This window comes from Pelophylax lessonae (assembly GCF_965119305.1).
Source record: "Pelophylax lessonae genome assembly, chromosome: 1".
NCBI classification, from domain to species: Eukaryota; Metazoa; Chordata; class Amphibia; order Anura; family Ranidae; genus Pelophylax; species Pelophylax lessonae.
This window is the reverse complement of record NC_138768.1, coordinates 785052130-785073776: the sequence shown is the minus strand read 5'-3', so window position 1 is coordinate 785073776 and position 21647 is coordinate 785052130. Positions and strand designations below refer to the sequence as shown.

At 38.1% G+C, this 21647-nt stretch overlaps 1 protein-coding gene across 10 annotated transcripts in view; it reads right to left on the bottom strand.

The window, feature by feature from the left end:
- Nucleotides 1–3095: 3095 nt before the first annotated feature.
- Nucleotides 3096–21647, bottom strand: part of PROM1 (prominin 1) — a 295046-nt gene continuing 276494 nt past the window's right edge. For 4 of the 10 annotated variants that reach the window (XR_014224835.1, XR_014224838.1, XR_014224839.1 and 1 more), the window contains 5 exons: nt 16927–16950; nt 16445–16513; nt 10641–10739; nt 7700–7736; nt 3096–3558 (listed from right to left, as the gene is read on the bottom strand). Coding sequence is in view for 4 of the 10 variants with exons in the window: in XM_082243084.1 (XP_082099210.1) it covers nt 7718–7736; nt 16445–16513; nt 16927–16950 (112 nt within the window). In the remaining 6 variants the exon portion in view is untranslated. Of the gene's footprint in view, nt 3559–7699; nt 7737–10640; nt 10740–16444; nt 16514–16926; nt 16951–16971; nt 17343–21647 lie in introns of those variants that run through there. The other 6 variants (XR_014224836.1, XM_082243084.1, XR_014224837.1 and 3 more) reach the window with 6 other exon arrangements.

The window sequence follows — 21647 nt, the reverse complement described above, 5'->3', positions numbered from 1 at the left end:
TATGTGAATGGCTCCATTGTCAGCAATAGGCATCAGTTCTGATGTACTTACCTGAGCATGAAATGTCATTGGAAATGGATTCTTGAAATAGTCCATACACACTTGGGGCCTATGTTTTCATGCATGGGATTTGGAAACAAGGCTAAGAGACTTAACTATTCACAAAAACATAGAAACTGAGGTGCTGAAAAATGGCAGCAGGTTTTCTGGACTGACGAGTTTAAATGTGAAATATTTGGCTATAGCAGGTGGCTGTTTTTCTGCCAAGTGCTGGATGTTGATACAATAATGAGTGTCTGCAAGCAACGGTGAAGCATGGTGGAGGTTCCTTTCAAGTTTGTGTTGTATTTCTGCAAATAGAGTTGGAGATTTGGTTAGGATCAATGGTGTCCTAAATACTCTGAAACATAGGCAGATACTTATCCATCATGCCACTCCATCAGGGAGGTGTGTGATTGGCCCCAAATTAATTTTGCAGCAGGACAACAATGCCAAACATACAGCCAATGTCATTAAGTACTATCTTCAGTGTAAAGAACAAGGAGTCCTGGAAGTAATGGTTTGGCACCCACAGAGCATTGATCTCAACATCATCTAGAAAGATTTGGGACAGTCTACATCCACAGAAGATCTGTGGTTAGATCTGCAAAAAGTTTGGAACAACCTACCTGCTGAGTAACTTCAAAAACTGTGTTCAAGTGTACCTAGAAGAATTGATGCTATTTTGAAGGCAAAAGGTGATCACACAAAATATTGATTTAATTTGGATTTATTTTCTGTTTATTTACTTTCATTTTTTTTTAATTGATATAAAAAAATGGTATTAAAAAATTAACGAATAACACTTTTTTTTTTTTAAAGCATTCTTAATTTACAGGATTTTTTCACAACTGCCCTAAACGTATGCACAGTACTGTATATAAATATGGCGCTGGCGAGGCTGCATTGCTGGACACTATGCTGGTGAGGCTGCATTTATGGACACTGCACTGATGAGGCTGCATTCATGGGCACTGGTGAGGCTGCATTTGATTAAAAAAAGTTCTGCGTTCAAAGCTGTTTATTTCAAATTTAAGCTTTTTTCCTAAAATTTCCCTCCTAAAATTGAGTTGCGTGTTATATGCCGATACGCGTTATGAATACGGGTGTATATATACAGTGGGGAAAATAATTATTTGACCCCCTGCAGATTTTGTAAGTTTGGCCACTTACAATGAAATGAAGGGTCTATAATTTTTATCAAGGTGTATTTTAAATGACAGACAGAATATCAACCGAAAATCCAGAAAAAAAACACAATACAAATGTTATAAATTGAGTTGCAGTTCAGTGAGTAAAATAAGTATTTGATCCCCAAGCAAAACATGATTTAGTACTTAGTGGAGAAACCCTTGTTGGCAAGCACAGAGGTAAGACGTTTCTTGTAGTTGACCATGGCAATGACCCAAAACAGACTGCCAAGGCAACAAAGGAGTGGATCAAGAAGAAGCACATTAAGGTCATGGAGTGGCCTAGCCAGCCTCCAAACCCTAATCCTATAGAACATTTATGGAGGGAGCTAAAACTTTGAGTTGCCAAGTGACAGCCAAGTAACCTTAAGGATTTAGAGAAGATCTGTAAAGTAGAGTGGACCAAAATCCCTCCTGAGATGTGTGCAAACCTGGTCACCAACTACAAGAAATGTCTTACCTCTTTGCTTGCCAACAAGAGTTTCTCCAATAAGTACTAAGTCATGTTTTGCTTGTGGATCAAAACTTATTTAACTCACTGAACTTTCACCTATGATAAAACTTATAGACCCTTTATTTCTTTGGAAGTGCTCAAACTTACAAAATCTGCAGGGGATCAAATAATTATTTTCCCCACTGCATATATATATATATATATATACATACACATATTGAAAAATAGATGTAGGGTTTATGTACACTTTAAATGTTGCCCTGTGGCATTACCATATCAAAAGCTCATTCTGGTCACACTGCCTATGAAAATCTTGTGGGACCTTAAAATGGGAAATTAGATAGTTTTCTTCTCAGGACTTCTTTTCATAACCCTGTGCAGAACACCACAGCATAGGAGGAGAATCCGGTCACCTGATCTGTCAAATTTATGTGATGCGTTTCCTCCCCTTGGCACTTTTTTCCATTTAGTAAAATACATTTTTAAAAATGGTTTGGAGTCCCTAACTTTTACAGCTAAACAACATCCAGTTTTCTTAAACTGTATTTGTAGTAATAATAATGTATTTCTCTAATTTTTACTAAAGTTTACAGAATTTTTTTTATGTTAATTTTTTTTATTATTATACAGCCATTGTTGTTTGTCTTTGGCTTTGATGTAATTTTTGTAAATCTTTTCCTCTTGGGTCGTAATACAGTAACAATTTTCTTATTTGGATCCTTGGATTAAAAAGGAAAAAAAAAAATAAAAAATTCCCCGCTGCAGACTGATCAAAGGTATTCTGGTCAAGAGCGATGGATTGCTTTGCCACTTTCCATTGTTCTTTGAGAAGGCTATTAAGGGCTAGTTCACACCACATGCTTTACAGTGCTTTTTTTTCTGCATCCAAAATGCATAGAAAGTAGGTTACATGGTTTTCTATGGCATAGTTCACACCAGTGCTAGCAGTTCATGTGCGTTTAAGAAGAAAAAAGTAGAACATGCTGCATTTTCCCTGCACAGAACTGTACTGCAACGCGGTAAAATGCATTGAAAACGTACCTACACACATCGAAGCGCATATAAAATGCACCGGACCCCAGTAAAATACAGGAGAAAAAGAAAACAAAAAAAAGCATCTGGAACGCATCCGGAAACACATAAAAAACTTGCACGCAGAAACTCACCCAGAACTGATCTAGAGGATGTTTTTGTGGTGTGAACTAGACCTAAAAATAAACACAAATCATCATGTCGTTGTGTCATTGCCCACCAGGCCCTGAGTTTACAATGACATATACCATCACACTTCATCGCACTTCATCGCACTAGTCTTTATAAGTACCAGAGAATCCCCAACAGTGTGTGCTCAGAAAAGAGTCCCCACCTTTGGTAACGGCATTATTTCAAAAGACTATATTGTCTGCATAGAATAAACAGAGCACAAAATATTTTTTTTTATTAAACAATGTTTACTTTTGCCAGCCATACAAGTGAATTTTTTACAAACTGAAATGGTATGCAGTTAGCCCCCTCCCCCTTTTTATGTTCTTTTACACAGAATATGTAAAACTAATATACCATAATAAATAGTGAGTATAAATACAAAAGTTCTTGATACAAAAATTAGCACTAGTGTAAACACTTGTTATTAACTCCACTGTTGCGCTATGCATAGCATTACTTCTTGGCAGTGAAGGGTTTGTGTGTTCATAACAAATAAAAGTATTGTTGCAGGCGGTGAACATTATTCCTACGGCCCATGTAAAATAGTTCTTGAAAAGAATGTTTGAATCCTCAGCAAAGTCTGTTAGGCAGGATCCTGGTATCTGTATTACAGAAGGTGGACATTCTGCACAGAATGGTGTAATGACTTCACAGAGAATGAAACTATGCCTAGAAGCAAAAAGGAAATACAATTATATGAGGAAAATGTTACATGCTGTATCTCACAAGTAAATATTTTATTATATCTTTTCATGTGACAACACTGAAGAAACTTTGCTACACTTTGCAATGTACAATGTAAAGAAGTGAACAGTGTAAATTTGCTGTCCCCTCAAAATACCTCAACACACAGCCATTATTGTCTAAACCGCTGGCAACAAAAGTGAGTACACCCCTAAGTCAAAATGTCCAAATTGGGCTCAAAGTGTCAATATTTTGTGTGGCCGCCATTATTTTCCAGCACTGCCTTAATCTCCTTGGGCATGGAGTTTACCAGAGCTTCACAGGTTGCCAGTGGAGTCCCCTTCCACTCCTCCATGACGACATCATGGAGCTGATGGATGTTAGAGTTCTTGCGCTCCTCCACCTTCCGTTTGAGGATGCCCCACGGATGCTCAAAAGGGTTTAGGTCTGGAGACATGCTTGGCCAGTCCATAACCTTTACCCTCAGCTTCTTTAGCAAGGCAGTGGTCATCTTGGAGGTATGTTTGAGGTCATTATCATGTTGGAATACTGCCCTGTGGCCCAGTCTCCAAAGGGAGGGGATCATGCTCTGCTTCAGTATGTCACAGTACATGTTGGCATTCATGGTTCCCTCAATAAACTGTAGCTCCCCAGTGGCGGCAGCACTAATGCAGCTACAGATTATGACACTCCCACCACCATGCTTTACTAAAGACAAGATGCACTTGTCTATGTACTCCTCACCTGGTTGCCACCACACACCCTTGACACCATCTGAACCAAATAAGTTTATCTTGGTCTCATCAGACCACAGGACATGATTCCAGTAATATATGTCCTTAGTCTGCTTGTCTTCAGCAAACGGTTTGCGGGCTTCCTTGTGCATCATCTTTAGAAGAGGCTTCCTTCTGGAAGGACAGCCATGCAGACCAATTTGATGCAGTGTGCAGCGTATGGTCTGAGCACTGACAGGCTGACCACAACACCCCTTCAAACTCTGCAGCAATGCTAGCAGCGCTCATACGTTTATTTCCCAAAGACAACCTCTGGATATGACGCTGAGCACATGCACGCAACTTCTTTGGTCAACCATGGCGAGGCCTGTTCTGAGTGGAACCCGTCCTGTCAAACCACTGTATGGTTTAGGCCACCGTGCTGCAGCTCAGTTTCAGGGACTTGGCAAACATCTTATAGCCTAGGCCATCTTTGTGTAGAGCAACATTTCTTTTTTTCAGATCCTCAGAGAGTTCTTTGCCATGAGGTGCCATGTTGAACTTCCAGTGACCAGTATGAGAGAGTGAGAGCGATAACACCAAATTAAACACACCTGCTCCCCATTCACATCTCAGACCTTGTAACACTAACGAGTCACATGACACCGGGGAGGGAAAATGGCTAATTGGGCCCTATGCGGACATTTTCACTTAGGGGGTGTACTCTCTTTTGTTGCCAATGATTTAGACAGGCTGTGTGTTGAGTTATTTTGTGGGGACAGCAAATTTACACTGTTATACAAGCTGTATACTCACTACTTTACATTGTATCAAAGTGTCATTTCTTCAGTGTTGTCACATGAAAATATATTAAAATATTTACAAAATTGTGAGGGGTGTACTAACTTTTCTGTATATATATATATATATATATATATATATATATATATAAATATTTCTAAAAACTGGTTCAAGATCATACAGTCTCCATGGTGCAGGCACAAACATATATTACTTTTAATCCTAAAGGATGACATTCAACTTAACAGGTAAACCATGGCACTTAAATTAAAATAAAAACCTCAGTATATTGTATATACTCATACACACACACACACACACAGACACACACACAGATACACACACAGTATCTCATCTATAATGAGATAACACATGTTTAATAAATATAAGCGTTTCACTTTTTTAATTGAATTACTGAAAAAAATTATCTTTTTGATGATATTCTAATTTTATGAGATGCACCTGTATATAGTCATATATAATAGCACAAAGTCTCCATGTTTGCAAAATCAAAACATTGCGTGCAATTTTACAACTACAGAAGCCTAGTGCTAATACATATGAATACAATTATTTATGCTATTCTCATTTTTTAAGTAGTTTAAAGTTTAAATAAGCGAAACTCTAGAGCAGTGATGGTGAACCTTGGCACCCCAGATGTTTTGGAACTACATTTCCCATAATGCTCAACTATACTGCAGAGTGCATGAGCATCATGGCAATTGTAGTTCCAAAACATCTGGGGTGCCAAGAAAAAACCTCTTCAGAAATTTTGGCCAAATTGTATTCTGCTACATATTTTTGGTAAAAGAAAATCCCAATAAGTGTATATTGATTGGTTTGCATGGAAGTTGTGGCATCTACAAACTATGGGATATACAGTATATATATATATATTTTTTTTTATATACAAGTAATGGCAGTGATCAGCGACTTATAGCAGGATTGTGCACATTCTGACATTAACTGACACTTTGTGGGAACTAATTGCCACTGACATCACCAGTGACATTATTACAGTAATCAGTGCTAATAATATGCACTGTCACTGTACTAATGACACTGGGAAGGAAGGAGTTAACATCTAGGTCGATCAAGGGGTCAAATATGTGCCTAACATGTGTTTGTGTGTGTGCTGCTTTTACTGGGGTAATGAAAAACAAACTAGATCCCATGTCACTGAACACAGCTCTGTCCTGTTTACATTCAAAGAGCTGTGTTCCATGAGACTCAGAGCCCGGTGCCAGCGGTCAATCACTGGCCAGGCCCTATGATTGGCATGTGCTGTGACGAATAACAACACAGCCTGGTGGGTGGAAGCGTGTGCGCCCCCCACTGTGCACAGCCAGGTTGCACTGTTGCAGTATTTGTATAGTGCACAGTCGGCAAGCAGGTAGTGAATGTTACAAGGTCAGTATTTTAACAGCAGATGCGGTAAATGGTGCATGTTTCTGTGAAAACACGTGGGGTTTATAGTACTAAACCTGGAAAGTGCAAAATCTGGTGCAGCTCTACATAGAAACCAATCAGCATCCAGATTTTTTTGTCATAGCTTAACTGAACAAGCTGAAGTTAGAAGCTGATTGGCTACCATTGATGAGGAAACACAGCTCAAGGTGCGAGTGCTGCAAGTCTAGTGTTGCTTCCAAAGCAGAGGTGCCCGCCTGCCTCACCTCTGAGATCAACAGGAAAAATGGCTGAATGGCTTCACACTCCGGAAGGATGCCAAAATCTTTATTGTAGTGATCAACAAACAAAAGCATATACAGCATAGCGAGCACCAGGAGATAAAATTGTTCACGCGTTTCACGCAGATAACAGTGCTTAATCATAACACAATGAGGTGATGTTATCTGCATGAAATGCGTTAACATTTTTATCTCCTGGTGCTCGCTGTGCTGTATATGCTTTTATTTGCTGATCACTACAATAAAGATTTTGGCATCCTTCTAGAGCATGCAGCCATTCATTCATTTATTTTTCTCTGATTGGCTATTATGCACAGCTGCACCAGGTTTTTCACTCTTTAGTTTTAGTAAATAACACCATGGTGGTGGCTACTGTATATGCATAAAGGGTAACTGCTCTGTTAACCTGCCCTAGTGATGATGAACCTCAGTCTGCTATTGCTTTCATTGTTTTTCTGTGGGCTAGAAAATCTCTTCACAGGGTGAGGGTGGGAGCATAAATATCCCAGGTGGCAGCAACTGCTAATAAAAATAATTGAATGGTGGAACTAAAATGGGTTACCAATAGTTTGTTAGCTTCTGACAGTGGGAATAGAGTGATGGATGCGTGCTGCAGGCAACATAGTATACAGACAAATTACACCGTCCTGTCAGCCACTGCTATTTTTATAGCTGCTGCAGCCCTGACTGGATGAGTAAAGTGAGGTACAGGGAAGAGAACCCAAACCAAAAACCTGGAGGCCCCTTAAGTACCTAATGGTCCATGGCTTTTGCTCCGTTAGCATTGGTATTGTGCTAAAATGTCAGTCAAGTCATGTTTTAGCTATTAACAGTTAATTAACACTAAAAAACAGTGCCAAATTTGCAGTATTAAAACTCAATGATCCAATAATTATCGTAAAGTTGTAGTAAACGTCTACTTACCATCATCTTCACTGCCTTCTACCACTGTTCAATAGCACTAGAGGAAAAAAACAAAAGTAAAGCACCATGTTACCATTAACCAAAAACATTACATAACTATTAATTTCCACATGATGGAACACTGAAAGGGATGACACATTCAGTCAGTCTGTTGAAAGGAATTTGTCCCAGAAAGCTGTAAACATGAGCCAAGCAATACACTGAATAGACTGTAACACGTCAGACTAGTGGATAAAGATTGCAGCTGCAGATAAGGAAGCACAGAAAACAGTTTGGACTTGTTTCACAGTTCATTTACATTCATGTCCAGTTTTGTTCTGTCCGCACAGGAGAGCTTCTCCAGTAAGGCTCATACACACGAGCAGTGAGTGCACAGTGTACATGCAATCCAATGAGCAGGTACCCATAGTTACCAATGAGAGTTTCGTTTCCTTAAGGGCTTTTGTCCACACTTAAAGTAGGATTTGCATTCCCATACAAGTCTAGGGGATTGCAAAACCCATTGGAAGGATGTCAAATGTAGGTCATGAGGTGGTCAACAGAAGATCAAATGCACCAGTCAGTGAATTCTGAATGATAGAAGTGACCTAAACTGATGTCAAATTGATTTGATTGACAAGTTCAAAGACCAGTTCAAAGACTACGGACATAGAACCTAAGTTGGATCACTAAAGTGCTTACTGATTAATGGCTATGTGTTTTTATTGGGGTAGTATTTACGATAATGGCACTTGAGGGTCAGTGGCTTGGGCAGAATAGTTGGAAGGGGCAGCACCAGGCCTCAATAATTTCAAAATGTGAGAACTTTTTCTGGCAAGAGAACTGTAGAGGAAGGGGGTGAAGGAGATGTGCTGACAGCCTACTGTCTCCAATGCATCTTTCTAGCAGTACTTTTTAATAAAATAATCACATGACATAAGGGTCGGAGCTTGTACAAAAAAGTCATTATTCAGTTGAGCCTAGGGCAGTATGTTGTCTATATTTGGCAATGGATTACAACCTATTCAGTTAAATCTCACAAACCAGAGGTAGAAGATTCCAGTTTGTGACTAGTGGTAACACAATCTAATTTAGCAAATACCCCTTCTTAATGGCCTGTTCCAAGGGGCTTTGGCTAGTATGAGAACTGCTTCTTAGCAGTCTGCTAAAGCTAAACTCCAGGTATAATCTTTGTTGCATACTTACATTAGTCCAGCGTGGACCAATGCAAGTATGAGTATATCTTACCTGATGGACTGCTGAGAAAGCTGGTAATAACTGTGGGTGTTTTTATTCCAGCTCACACCTGCTTAGTTTAGTGCTAGTTGGCACAATTGTGCAAACCTTCTGAAGATTTTGTAAACTTAGCCTATACTGTCCTAATTTCATTGTAGAGTTGTACTTCCCTAAAATTCTAATTGCTTTAGGTAATATAGCCATTTGGGAAAACATGTAGACTTCGGTTTTGTTTTCATAATTTTGTGGATCACCACATATTATCTTGTTGAATGCAGTCTTGTCACAAAGCAAAAATAAAGACTAACAAACATGCATGTGCAAAATTCTATTTATGTCACATAAAATGCAAGCAGAAGCATCTTAATTATTGGAAAATTTGCATTATGAAACAAGAAGCAGGACAAAAGGAGGCTTGTAAGTCAACAGAGACTAAAACAGACAGCTCCATATAAATACACATTATCCCATGAAAGGAGAAATATTTAATCACAAAAATTAGTTGATGACAAAGCATCATTTAAAAAAGAAAATATTGATCTAAATGTTCCATAGGCTAAGAAAGAAGCTTTTAAATGACCATAGAGATTCTCAACATTCCGGTACTTCAGCAAAACCAAATTTGCTGTAAGATGGATGTAAATATTGCTTTAAAAGTGTAGAACTGAGATGACTGGAATGGCAGAGGATTCTTTTTTTTTTTTTTTTTTAATACGGTGGAGAAAAGTTAAATTCCATTGTCTGATTACAGCCCACACTTCCCATTTATCCGCTTACGCCTTTGGAGGATACCCCAGGTCTCTCCTTTGGATTCCCCATAGAATTATATGAGGAATGCACATGTATCTGGACATTCAGCTCACAGCAATTACTGAGGTACCAAAGGTAAGGAGGTTAGTTAATATACCCATAGCAGATACTCAAAACAAAATGTATAAAAAGGGTATCTGGTGTGTAACTGATCAAATTTTTCTTACAGCTTAATTTGCACAAAATTAAAAATTTTACAAGGAGGTGGCTTTTCCTCTAGCTTATTGCTTGAAGCAGACAAAATATGAACTAGAATTGGCCTTTTACATAAACTTTTCATAATAAATACGCATGATGTTACTGCTGAAAATGATGGGTGTCTGGTTGTTCTAAGCAACCCATGACTTTTAGTATTGTCACAACTTAGAACAAGCAGGCAGGTTGGGACATTCATAATAAAATGAGAATTCCTTATCTGGATGCTTGTTTCAGGTGAATAACCCCACAGTATGGAGGCCAAAGGCTTTTAGCATGACAGACATAGCAGTCAGACAACTAGCATTTTCAGAAGCAGAGGTCAACAATGGCAGCCTCTCATGACATGTTTCCTTTAAAGAGGTGCAAGTGTGATTGTTGAGAATATTTATGATCATTGCAGAAGAACACATTGGGGTTGATTTACTAAAACTGAAGAGTGCAAAATCTGGTGCAGCTCTGCAAGGAAACCAATCAGCTTCCAGGTATTATTGTCAAAGCTTAATTGAACAAGCTGAAGTTAGAAGCTGATTGGCTACCATGCACAACTGCACCAGATTTTCCCTATCCAGTTTTAGTAAATCAATCTCAATGTGTTTAAAGGATATTGGAGGAATCCAGTCAGTAGAAATAGATCTGTAATGTATTAGGAGTGAAGAACAGGGTTGAAAGCCGAAACCATGGTAAACACGGGTTAAGAGACAGAGAACAATTAGGATACCTCCACACTCTCAAACCACAGGTCAGCTTTCATCAATCATCTTGGCGTGGTGGGGCAGAGGCTCGAGGGAATCTACTCAGGGTGTCAAATGAAGATAAGCTATTTGAAAGTCCGTGGTATAAACAAAATGTCACTATAGGTAGGCCAGGGAGGACGTAGCAAAAAAAAAATCATCAATGTTGTAAAAACAGTAACAGTAAAACCCATGCAGCTTTACAAATCAAACAAGAGATGCTGCCATTACAAAACCATTGCCAAGATACAACAAGGCATACCATATTAAACTTAAGCTACATTTTTTATTTTTTTTTATTTTTGGTTAGTCCTGAGATGGTTTTGAACCTCTGTCAAATTTTCAATGCTGTTTGTATGTCTTTTCCTCACTTCTAGTTCACAGACAGTATTTAATGAGTTGGGAAGTGAGAATTAATCTACCCAAAGGGGACACAGGCAGCAGTGATAAATCTGGCAGATTTTCTAATAGTTTCTCACTACATCCAACAGTTTTTAAAAGCATGGCTGTAATACTGTAAAAGCCATGTTTCCCATGCAATTCCCATAAATGTTTTATTTTTACAAATGCTAATAACCCGGTCACTGGTGAGACCATGTTTAAACTTTAAAACTAAGTGCACTTATTCTCCCCCCTCCCCATATATTTCTCTCCCCTTCCCCAGATCCATACTCACCTCAATCCTGTGATTACAGCATCAGTATTTGTTTACATCTTTCCCTCAAAGCTTCTGTGTACTGGCCATGCCCCAGTAGTTATTCTATATACTTCTACGGAGCTAGGGGCCAAGGCCGGGAGACTGGGGGGCAGCCCATAGAAGTCTATTGTAATCCACTGTGCAGAACCAGCCAGCAGACCTTGGTTTTTCAGAAATAAAAATGCCAGAGGCCACAGCCATGGAATTGAGGTAAGTTTGCATGTGGGGATAGTGGGGTACTTTACCTTGGGGGAGCGGGTAAAGAATAAAAAGCAAAGTACGTCAGTCCAACCAAAGTTGATACAGCACTTATGTGTGATGGAAGTGGGCAAAAGCAGTGGGTAGTTGGCTATGTCTCAGGGACACCAGCAAGGAGTCCCCAACACTGGCTTCATCCCAGATTGCCACAGTCTTTCAAAAGGACTCTGCCATAGTGTCCAAGACAAGTAGGCAGATTGCAGAATTCAAGTGTCAAGATGCTGCAGCTTGAGTCACTGAGAGATATAAAAAAAATCCATGATGGTTCATCCCACTGGTATCTACCCAAAACTGTAATATTAATAGGACTGAGCCTTTACATTAGAGAAACAAAGTGTTAGCAGTCTGCTAAAGCTAAACTCCAGGTATGGAGGTATTTGGAAAACAACAGAAGAATAATGCTTTGGTACATTAGTAGATGTATACTGTGAATAATGTCTTATCATTTATTATTATGCTGGTTTGTATATTAATTTATTAGAACATGTATTTTTAGTTTGAGTGTTTATTTTGTAAGATGTTTCATATTATTTTCTTCAACATAAATGAATTGTTATCCATGACCTCTAAGGGTCTATTTTGCAATTGACAGTGCATTCATTTTTTTATTATGGCCCAATATATTTCCTGTTTCTGAATACATTACACTGTGTGATAGAAACTTAATGTAAAGTAAGATCCAGGAATCAGGTAATGGCAGGTAATGTAGATGTTAAATAAAAAAGTATTTCTTTCGTATACTATAAAAGTATACTATAAAAGTAATCTTTTATTAAGTTTTGTATCACCTAGGACATATTTTAGGAGTGTGCGAATGTTAATGTATTGGCCATTTGTGTAGTTTATATGTTTAAACTTAGATCAAAGAAAAGGAAAATAAGGATTTTCATTGCAAACCCAAGAATCCCTGTTCTTAACACAGCATAAGCAGCTAAAAATACCTAATTTGTATGAACAGTTTGAAATAAGCTTTTCTGTATGTAAATGTTTCAACTATCAACATAAAACCAAGTTAAACAAATGTTAAATGGGTTTTATCATGTAGCATAATTAAAAAAAAACTAAGCCATACGGTACAGTGTAATAAATATATAATTCAGCAAATCTGTCGTTATTTTGTCATGCCATTAGACTCTACAAGCAGCAGAAGCACAGTCTCATTTAAAAGAGTTTGACCATAAGACACTTAAAGTCTCCATGCTCCATCAAGTTATACAAGTCATGCTCTGAAGCATCAGCCCTACTTAAAAGCAGCTTACCAGTAATACAACATGCACACAAGTTCCTTTTGTAGAGTCACAGCCACAGACAATATTTTTAGTTAATAATTTAGCAGCATTCCATGGATAACTAAAAGTAAACCTGTCATAGACCTTAACTGTACATAAACAAAAATGTATTAGCAGAAAGAATAGATACAGAAATATAGGCAGCTGACGTTTTTAAAAAAAATCTCAGATTTTTTTTGTTGAAGTCAAACATAGAATTGTCTTTTTCCACCCCCACCCCCAAACCACCACAGCTTCCCTATTAATCAATGGTCATTAAAACACAAATAATGTGTTTTAATTAACGTTAAAATATAAATAGGTTAGCTGGGGATATAGAAGGGGGATTGGAAAGCTCATATAACTTATCTACAGCTCTGGATTTTCGGATCATTTCAATGCACATCTTCCAAAGAAGGCAAATCCTGCTTATGTGTCTTAAACATATGCTCAGTTTGTGACAGGTATACTTTAACTTTAAATAGTTATTTCTCTTATATTGTTAGATCTGTTATATTGAATGTACACCACTGAGTGGAGTAAGGGTGCACTTGCACTGGGAATGGTGCAACTGAACAATACCCAAATTCAACTTGGGTACTCACACTGAAGCGACCTGTGCCTGGGACTAGTGCCGCTTCCAAGTGGTCACAGGCAGGGTACACTTAACTGTTCTCAGGCATGGTTTGAAGCATTCACACTACGCTAATGAACTGAACTAAGGAGGTGAACCATGCCTGGGCACAGTTAAAACTACCAGTGTGAGTGCACCCTAAGTTGCCAGCTTCTTAGTTGTCTTCAGAACTCCCGCTATGCCTAAACCAGCCACTAAGCCATTGACAAGTCTGTAACAATTCTGTTGTGGAACTTGCAGTTATAAATTTGTTTTACAGTACGAGACACCCTCTATTTGGCTTGGGAGGCACAGCTGGTAATAGATTTTTACCATGCAAGTATCTACACAAAAAAAAAAAAGAATTAGGTTATACAACTCACCCATAGCTATTAATAAGTAATTTTAGTTTTGGGTAAGTTTGGCTTTTAATGTTATGCATATCACATATTTAAAACTCAGAAGAAACACACATACACAAGTCTCAAAAGAGTATTTAGAGGTGGTTAATGGTACAGGCCAACAAGAGCAACAATGTGCAGTAACCCAATCCACATTCACTAATGTAAATGTGTCAAACCAATGAGAGAAGATTGGTGACTGACTGGTAACAGGCTTCTATCCCTTACAGACAGTTTCATTCTGACCTACACAGGCAAATCAGGGTCATTGTAAATAATAAAAAACTGCACAGATTTTTAATCTTGTCCTATATTCATGGGATGGTCCAGGAACCAGCAACAGGTCTAATACAATCTTGACTGCTAATATAGCCCTGTTCAATGACTTGAGAAGTAACATTTCTTTTCGGTTTTATAAATTCCTGGTTGAGTTTCACTGCCTTCCTTCTGGATTAAGATAGCATTCCTGGTAAGCATATTCTTTAGTCATCCCTATACATGTCCCAATGAGGCATTTCCATAATATATGGTAGGAACCATGCTTGCAGAGGTACAGATGGTGGTGTGTGGTCTTCGCATGTATCAGCAAGTATACACAATTTAGAACTTTTCTTTCAAAGTTATAAAAGTGGATTTTATAGTGTACCTAAACCATGTTATGCAGCTATCTGTTTTACACCCCTTCACCCTGCTGGTCATAACTGAAATCTCAAAGAAAATGTCTACTGATTCTATGATTAACTGTCAGCAGTTGGCAGTTGCTGAGTAGCAGCAGGTCCTGTGGCATTGTCAAAGGGTGACATTCAGGCTCCGAAAATCAATCAATGGCCCTGTCTTAACCAAGATCCCATCCTTTGCCAGTGCCTACTTGTTGTAGTGTTGAACCTAGAATTAAACAGTATTTGATGTCACTTACCTAGAGAAAATAGTCTATAATATTCAAGCGTAAAAAAATCTTTACAGAATTATTATAAATGATGTGCAAATAGACTGAAGTCTTGATAAATAATCATACTCTGAGGTGTAAAACCTCCAAATAAGGTGTGGTCTTTAGAAGTGATATATTTAGGAATGCAATCCACCAATGTACCATTAAAGTTATATATGATCACAAATTATATATACCTGCTTCACAAAGCCCCCCGAGTTCATTGAATAACATATTTAAACAGACAGCCTCACAAAGGCCAATTCCACGATGTTATGGAGAAACCCCAATCAGAGTTGGTTTTAATAAAAATGTAGACTTTAATAATGCCCTGAAACACCTTCAAGTCCTTATTTAAAAAGGAAAGATAATGATGCAACCAAGGCTCTCTTACAGAAGGCTGAACACCAAAACTCAGTGATCAAGAGACCATTGATAACTCTAATCTATAGCTGTGACAGGACAAAGAAAGTTGATGTGGTAGCAATAACCCAGAGGTTCCAAGAAGAGTTTAGTGAAATACTGAAGAGAAGAAAGTTTTTGGTCTTTCTGTAAAATGGTACAGTATAGTGGGGAACAAGACAATCCTGCCCATCCCTTAATAAAGAATGGGGATGGTAGAATAATTTTGCAGTGCTGCTTTTCATCGACAGGAAACTGGTAATGATTGATGGTAAGATAGGTGGAGATAGGTGGAGCCAAATATAGGACATTTCTATTTCGGTCTGCAAGAGATCTAAAACTGGGGCATTTCAGCAGGTACATTTCAGCAGGTAAATAACAATAAACACAGCTACACTTTTGTGGTCTAAAGCAAACAGCCAGAATATCTTAAAATGGCTCAATCCAAGCCAAGAAGTAAGTTTAATTTAGAAATTTTGTCAAGGTTTGGTCCAATGATCGACTACCAAACTAGAGTAATTGTATTAGGCAGAGTAGGTGAAAATTGGACAACCCAAATGTGTAAATCTGGTCGAGACTGAAAGCAAAAGAATTCCAACTTAAAATAATTCAGCCAAGTATCCAATAGGGTGGGTAAATAAGCATCAAGATTTTTTTTTAAATTACTTTTTGTATCACAAAAAATAAATACATTTTCACCTGAAAGTGTTCACTAGGTTTTAGAAATGAAATGGTAGCATTCCAAATGAAAGCTATTTAAATTACAGATTGTGATTCCATAGAACGTGAACATTTTAATTGAGAGTAAATACTTATGCAAAGCATAAGTGCAGTCAAGACCTTTCTGTTGTTCATTTGTAAATTATTTTTAAAGCACAATTTCCCACTTTAATATTATGAATTCAAATCTTCAATAGGTACATTTGAAATCCAGGATGTAATAAAAGTCCAAGGGGATGGACACACGCACACACACACACACACATGCACACTTTAGATTTTAGGTAGGACTGAAGCTTCCTGCAAAAACATCTTTAAAAACATTTGTATTTCTTAAACAAATCCATTCATGCAAGAATACATTATATATTAATAATGTCTGTGTATCCTAAAAATTAGCTAATCATGCAAAATTAAATCAATAAATAAAAACACAGCATGCTTTAATAACTTTCTGGTGAAACTGGAATAGCATGCATTCATGCACTCTAACGTAAATTTTACCTTGTCATAATAGGGTTGCGTATACCATACAAATACTCATTATGATAACCATTATTACCATTTTCCATACTGTAACAAAACAATTGCATGAGAAAAATAAATATAGTAAATGTGACTATGTAAAAATGAAAAGTAAAAAAAAAAAAAAATAAATAATGAGGAAAATTAAATTGTTAAAAATTATATGATATATTATATGTTCACAAATATTGTGTTTCAGTTCAAAGATTAATGTGGGACATGCAATACATGTTAAATAATAAATAAAAAGAATAACTTGGAATGAAAATTAATTATGAATCTACAATGATAGTGTGCATTCTGTTGGAAAAGTAACGTGTCTAATATTGTTTACACTTACAAGCAAAGACCCACACATTAAAAATATTACAAAAGACAAATAGCCTTTCTGGTAAGGTTATAAAAAATAAACTTAAAAAAAAAAAAGACATGAAAATATCAAAAAAAAAAAAAAATCTTACTTTTTCATTGGGACAGTTTCAACACTAAAAGATATAAAAACAGGGAAAATTACTTAAAAATGATAGTAAGTAAAATATAAATTAGAAATGTAATGTTGTGTGGAAAAACGATGTTTGTGCTTTTTAGTGGGCTACGTGTAACCCTTACTGATGAGGTTAGAAGTATTATTAATACTCTAAGTGCCAGGGACATCTCTGGGAAGTAAGCAGCATATTACCATGGCACCAGTGGTACCCAGGTTAACCTAATGTGTATGAAGAGCCAGTTGTTGTGAACGGAAAGTTTAAGGATTATGGACGATGTAGAAAGGGAAAGGTTCTCTGAGCGTGAAGAACAGAACACAAGCATGGGGCGGAAGCTCAATGGTAAAAACAGTTATCATAAAGTGAAATGCCAAGTCCCTGAAACAGACGTACTGTAGGTAAGAGAAGAAAAGCTAGTTAGGATCGTGTGATGTTATCAACAGTTCTAGTCACAGCTTGACAGTGGAATATTGTGTACAATCTGATTAAAAAGCATGATCAAAAAGACTCTACAGACACCTTCCTTTCAGATGTAGGACAGGACACTTATGCCTCGTTTCCACTGAGTGGTATGGTACGGTTCGGTTCAGTACGGTACGGTTCGGAACGGTACACATTGCGTTTCCACTGCCAATAGTACCCTTTCATGATAGGCGTGGTATAGCAGGAAAGCTGTGATAGACGATTCTCTGTCAACCAATCAAAGTTCTGCAGAGTGTAGCTCCACCCTGTTGAGTGTAGCTCCACCCTGTTGGTACGGTACTAATGTGCTTGGTACCCCAACGAAAGGGTACCAAAAAAGTGGTATGGTACGTTCGGAATTAGGGTACCATTCATAATAGAAACGGCATAAATAGCATACCGTACCGAACCGTACCAGAAAGCTCAGTGGAAACGAGCCATTAGCAATTTTAACAGCACTAACATAATGTTGGGTGATATTTAGTTAAATGGTATAAGTAGGTTGGATGCTAAAGGTATGCTTTAAGTGGACCTAGCATCAGATACCTTAGCTTTTTCCATTTTAAGTGGAGCATGCCAAGTAATGTGAAAGTGTATTAATTATTAATTTCTTCTCACAAAAATCACAAAAATACTTTTTTTTTTTCTATAGAATGACAATACCATCTAGGATTGGGCATCATCCAGAATAACGATCTACTTCCTGGACTAAAATGCTGGCGCAGAGATGAGACAATCATGAATATTATAGCGCCTATGCAGCTCTAGGCTGTGTTCAGATATATCTTGACCCAGATCAGCCCATGGCTTCATCCTTTCACCTTGTGACTTGCTACAAAGTTACGTTTCTGCAGTCTGATCACTGGGGAAAATCCACTAAAAATAGACAGATCGAATCGGATGGCTGTCAGGTGTAAACAGACAGGGGGGTCAGTTTACATCTGTCCGCCCATAGAGGACAGTGAACTGTGTCTGTGTCCGCTCTGCATACGACACGCACAAGCCATCCGCTTACTCAGCAGGAATTAGCAGACAGATTCCTCGCTGAGCTGGCAGACTCCACCCCATCTGAAAGGGGCCTGAGAAAATGCTTCCTCCTGCCTGCAGTAGACTGGTGACATCATCATGCTAATGAATGATAAAAGGTGGAGCTTTTCTTAAAAAAAAAAGTATTGTTGACGGATATTGTTCCATGTGAGGAGGTAATTTATGAAGACTTGTTAAAGGGGAACTAAACTCTCTCAAGCAATACAGTCAGGTCCATAAATATTGGGACATCAACACAATTCTAATCTTTTTGGCTCTATAATGGATTTGAAATGAAACAAACAAGATGTTTACTCTTTATTATTATTATTTTTATACAGGGTTTATATAACGCCAACAGTTTACGCAGCGCTTTACAATATAAAATGGAGACAGTACAGTTAGAGGACAATAAAATACGAGAGGGTTAAAAGGGCCTTGCTCATTGTTTTAACATCTGCTCTTACTCAAGAAGATGGCTAGCTAGAAATGCTAGAGGGTGTTTTTCAAAGTGATTTCTCATCAAAATAAAGCATTAAAACATGGATGAATGGGTGAGTTTGCTTTAAATATTAAAAACAAATGATATAGCGTATTCAGTTTGTAGTGCTCAGATAAAATGGAGTTTTGCTTTAAGTCACTAAAAGGATTGAATTTAAGTCAAACCTGACCATTTGCATTTAAACTAACCCAAGTGACACAGCCTACCAACTGGATGGCTTTATTATCTTTCCTGACATTTATATTCTGTAGTTGCAAGTACCTGTCTCAGTTTGCAACTGGAATACTGCAAATAGCTTAAGAGATAAACCAAGGGTTTAGAGCTTGCATAGCCACATGTCTATTGTGGACTCTATCTTCCATACTAATACTGTCATTTATGTCCACACAGTTGGTTGCACCCTAGAACAGACAACTTATTTTTTTAAAGGTAACTCCTGACAAAATTGCTGATAGGATATAGCTAAATTCAAAAAGTATTTGCAGTGTTAAAGCAGTTTTGACAAACTGAATCTTGGCATACTAGCTCTAAACGGGGGTCCTTATGCATGCCTGCTTCAACTAGAAACATTGCTATTAATTAGTGAGAATTGCTAGCCTATGTGTGATGGCTTACTGACAGCTGATCAGCTATCCTTTAGGGTATGTTCACATTACATTTCAATGCAAGTTTGGGGGCGATTTGAAAGACATCTGTGCGGGATCATGCACCGATGTATAATAAAATCGCCCCCTGAAGTCACCAAAAGCAGTGCAGGAACTTTTGGAAATCGGACGGTGCCGTTGCCGGCAATAAGCTGCGATTTGACATGCCAAATCACCCCGATGTGAACGGGGGCTTACTGCAAGATCTAAAAAATTATTTATTTCGTTTTAAACAAGTAGTAAAGTATTGTAACATGTTAGCGATCAATTAATCCAGAAAGATTTGAGTTTATGTGATAACCTTTATTAGCTAACTTAGGTTATTGAAGATGCATCTTCCAGGTTACCTTAGATCCCTTCGTCAAGCTTTATACAATTATTTTTTTAAAGGAAACATTACTACAGATTAAGGTGTTATGCCTTGTGAGTGTTATAACTATACCAGTAAGGCTGCTTTCAGATTTTGGGTCACTTAGGGCCCATTCACACCATTGGGCAGCCATGTCCTGCACAGTCCCAATGCAAGACAGGTCAAAAAAGGCTGGTTTCCCATGAGGCAAGTTCACACCATACCAGCATTCATGTAGTACTTTTTTTTTTAGCACAGTGTAATGTGACACAATCCACCTCATCGCACCACACTGTGCCCAATAGAACTGAAAGAAATGTTGTTTGTGACATTTCAAGTCCTTATAAAAAAGTAAGCAGTGCGATACTCTGCTTGTTTCCTTTCTATGCACAAAGGCAGCCATGCATACAGTATTGCTGCTGGTGTGAACAAACCCCTAAAACAAACTTGCCAGCAGACAAAGTAGTTTTGCTTGCTCTTACCTGTTGTGTGCCCCCTAGCCGCACTAAGGTTCTCTATTTGGTATAGAGTTGGCTCCTGGGGGTGAGGCTTCATGAAGCCTTTAGTAATAAAATGAAAACTGGACCAGAGTAAGGCCAAAAGTAGGTATATGTCACTGATTTGATCATGGCATTGTATTTCATTTTCATGTATTTTTTCTTTTTTATTATTTTTATTATACATGACTTATTAAGCGGCAACAGTTTGCACAGCACTTTATAAAATGGAGGCAGACATTACAGTTACAGTACAATTTGGTACAAGTGGAATCAGAGGGCCCTGCTCGTTAGAGCTTACAATCTAAGAGGGAGGGTCAAGTGATACAAAAGGTAATAACTGTGGGAGATGAGCTGATGGAGAAAGTAAAAACACAGTGTATTAGTTAGAAGCAGGATAAGCTTCTTTAAAGAGAAGAGTTTTCAGGGATCATCTAAAGATGGATAGATTAGGAGATAGTCAGACAGATTGGGGTAGGGGGTAGGGAGTTCCAAAGAATGGGAGAGGTTTGGGAGAAGTCCTGAAGGCAAGCATGGGAGGAGGTAACAATGGAGCTAGAGAGCAGGAGGTCTTGGGAGGAGGGAAGAGAGCAGTTAGTGATGTAGCTGGGGGTACTGAGCAGTTGGTAAGGTGGATAAGTCTTGCAGCAGCATTCATGATAGGCATAAGGGTGGACAGCCTATGTAAAGTTAATCCAATGAGAAGGGAATTATTAATATTTCTTTTACTTTACATGTATCAAGAATGATGGCAGGGCTGGATCAGGAAACATCGTAGCAACGAATGGCTGCTACATTCACCCAACCTGACACCTATCAACTTCTTTAATGGGACGTAGTAAAGAATATATTTTTGAAGAAGAAGCCCCACATGGTGGAGGAAATGAAGGAGTTTATGTCACAAGCATTTATGGACATCGATGCTAGATGGTATTTGTATTTTATTGTCTATCACAGTGTTGGGGACAGCTTTAAGGGATGTTGCAACAATGAAGGAGAACATTTTGAGCACCTAAGAAACATTGACACAGTGTTGGGGACAAGTTTTAGAGATGTTGCACCTAAGAGACTAAGAGTCGGTTCACACTATGGCGGCACGACTCTGTACTACTTCGGGGGCGACTTGTGAAGTCCCGTGCACCGCGACTTCGGCGCGACTTGCACGGACTTCATATAATGAATGTCTATGCAAGTCGCTCCGAGGTCGCCCCGAAGTA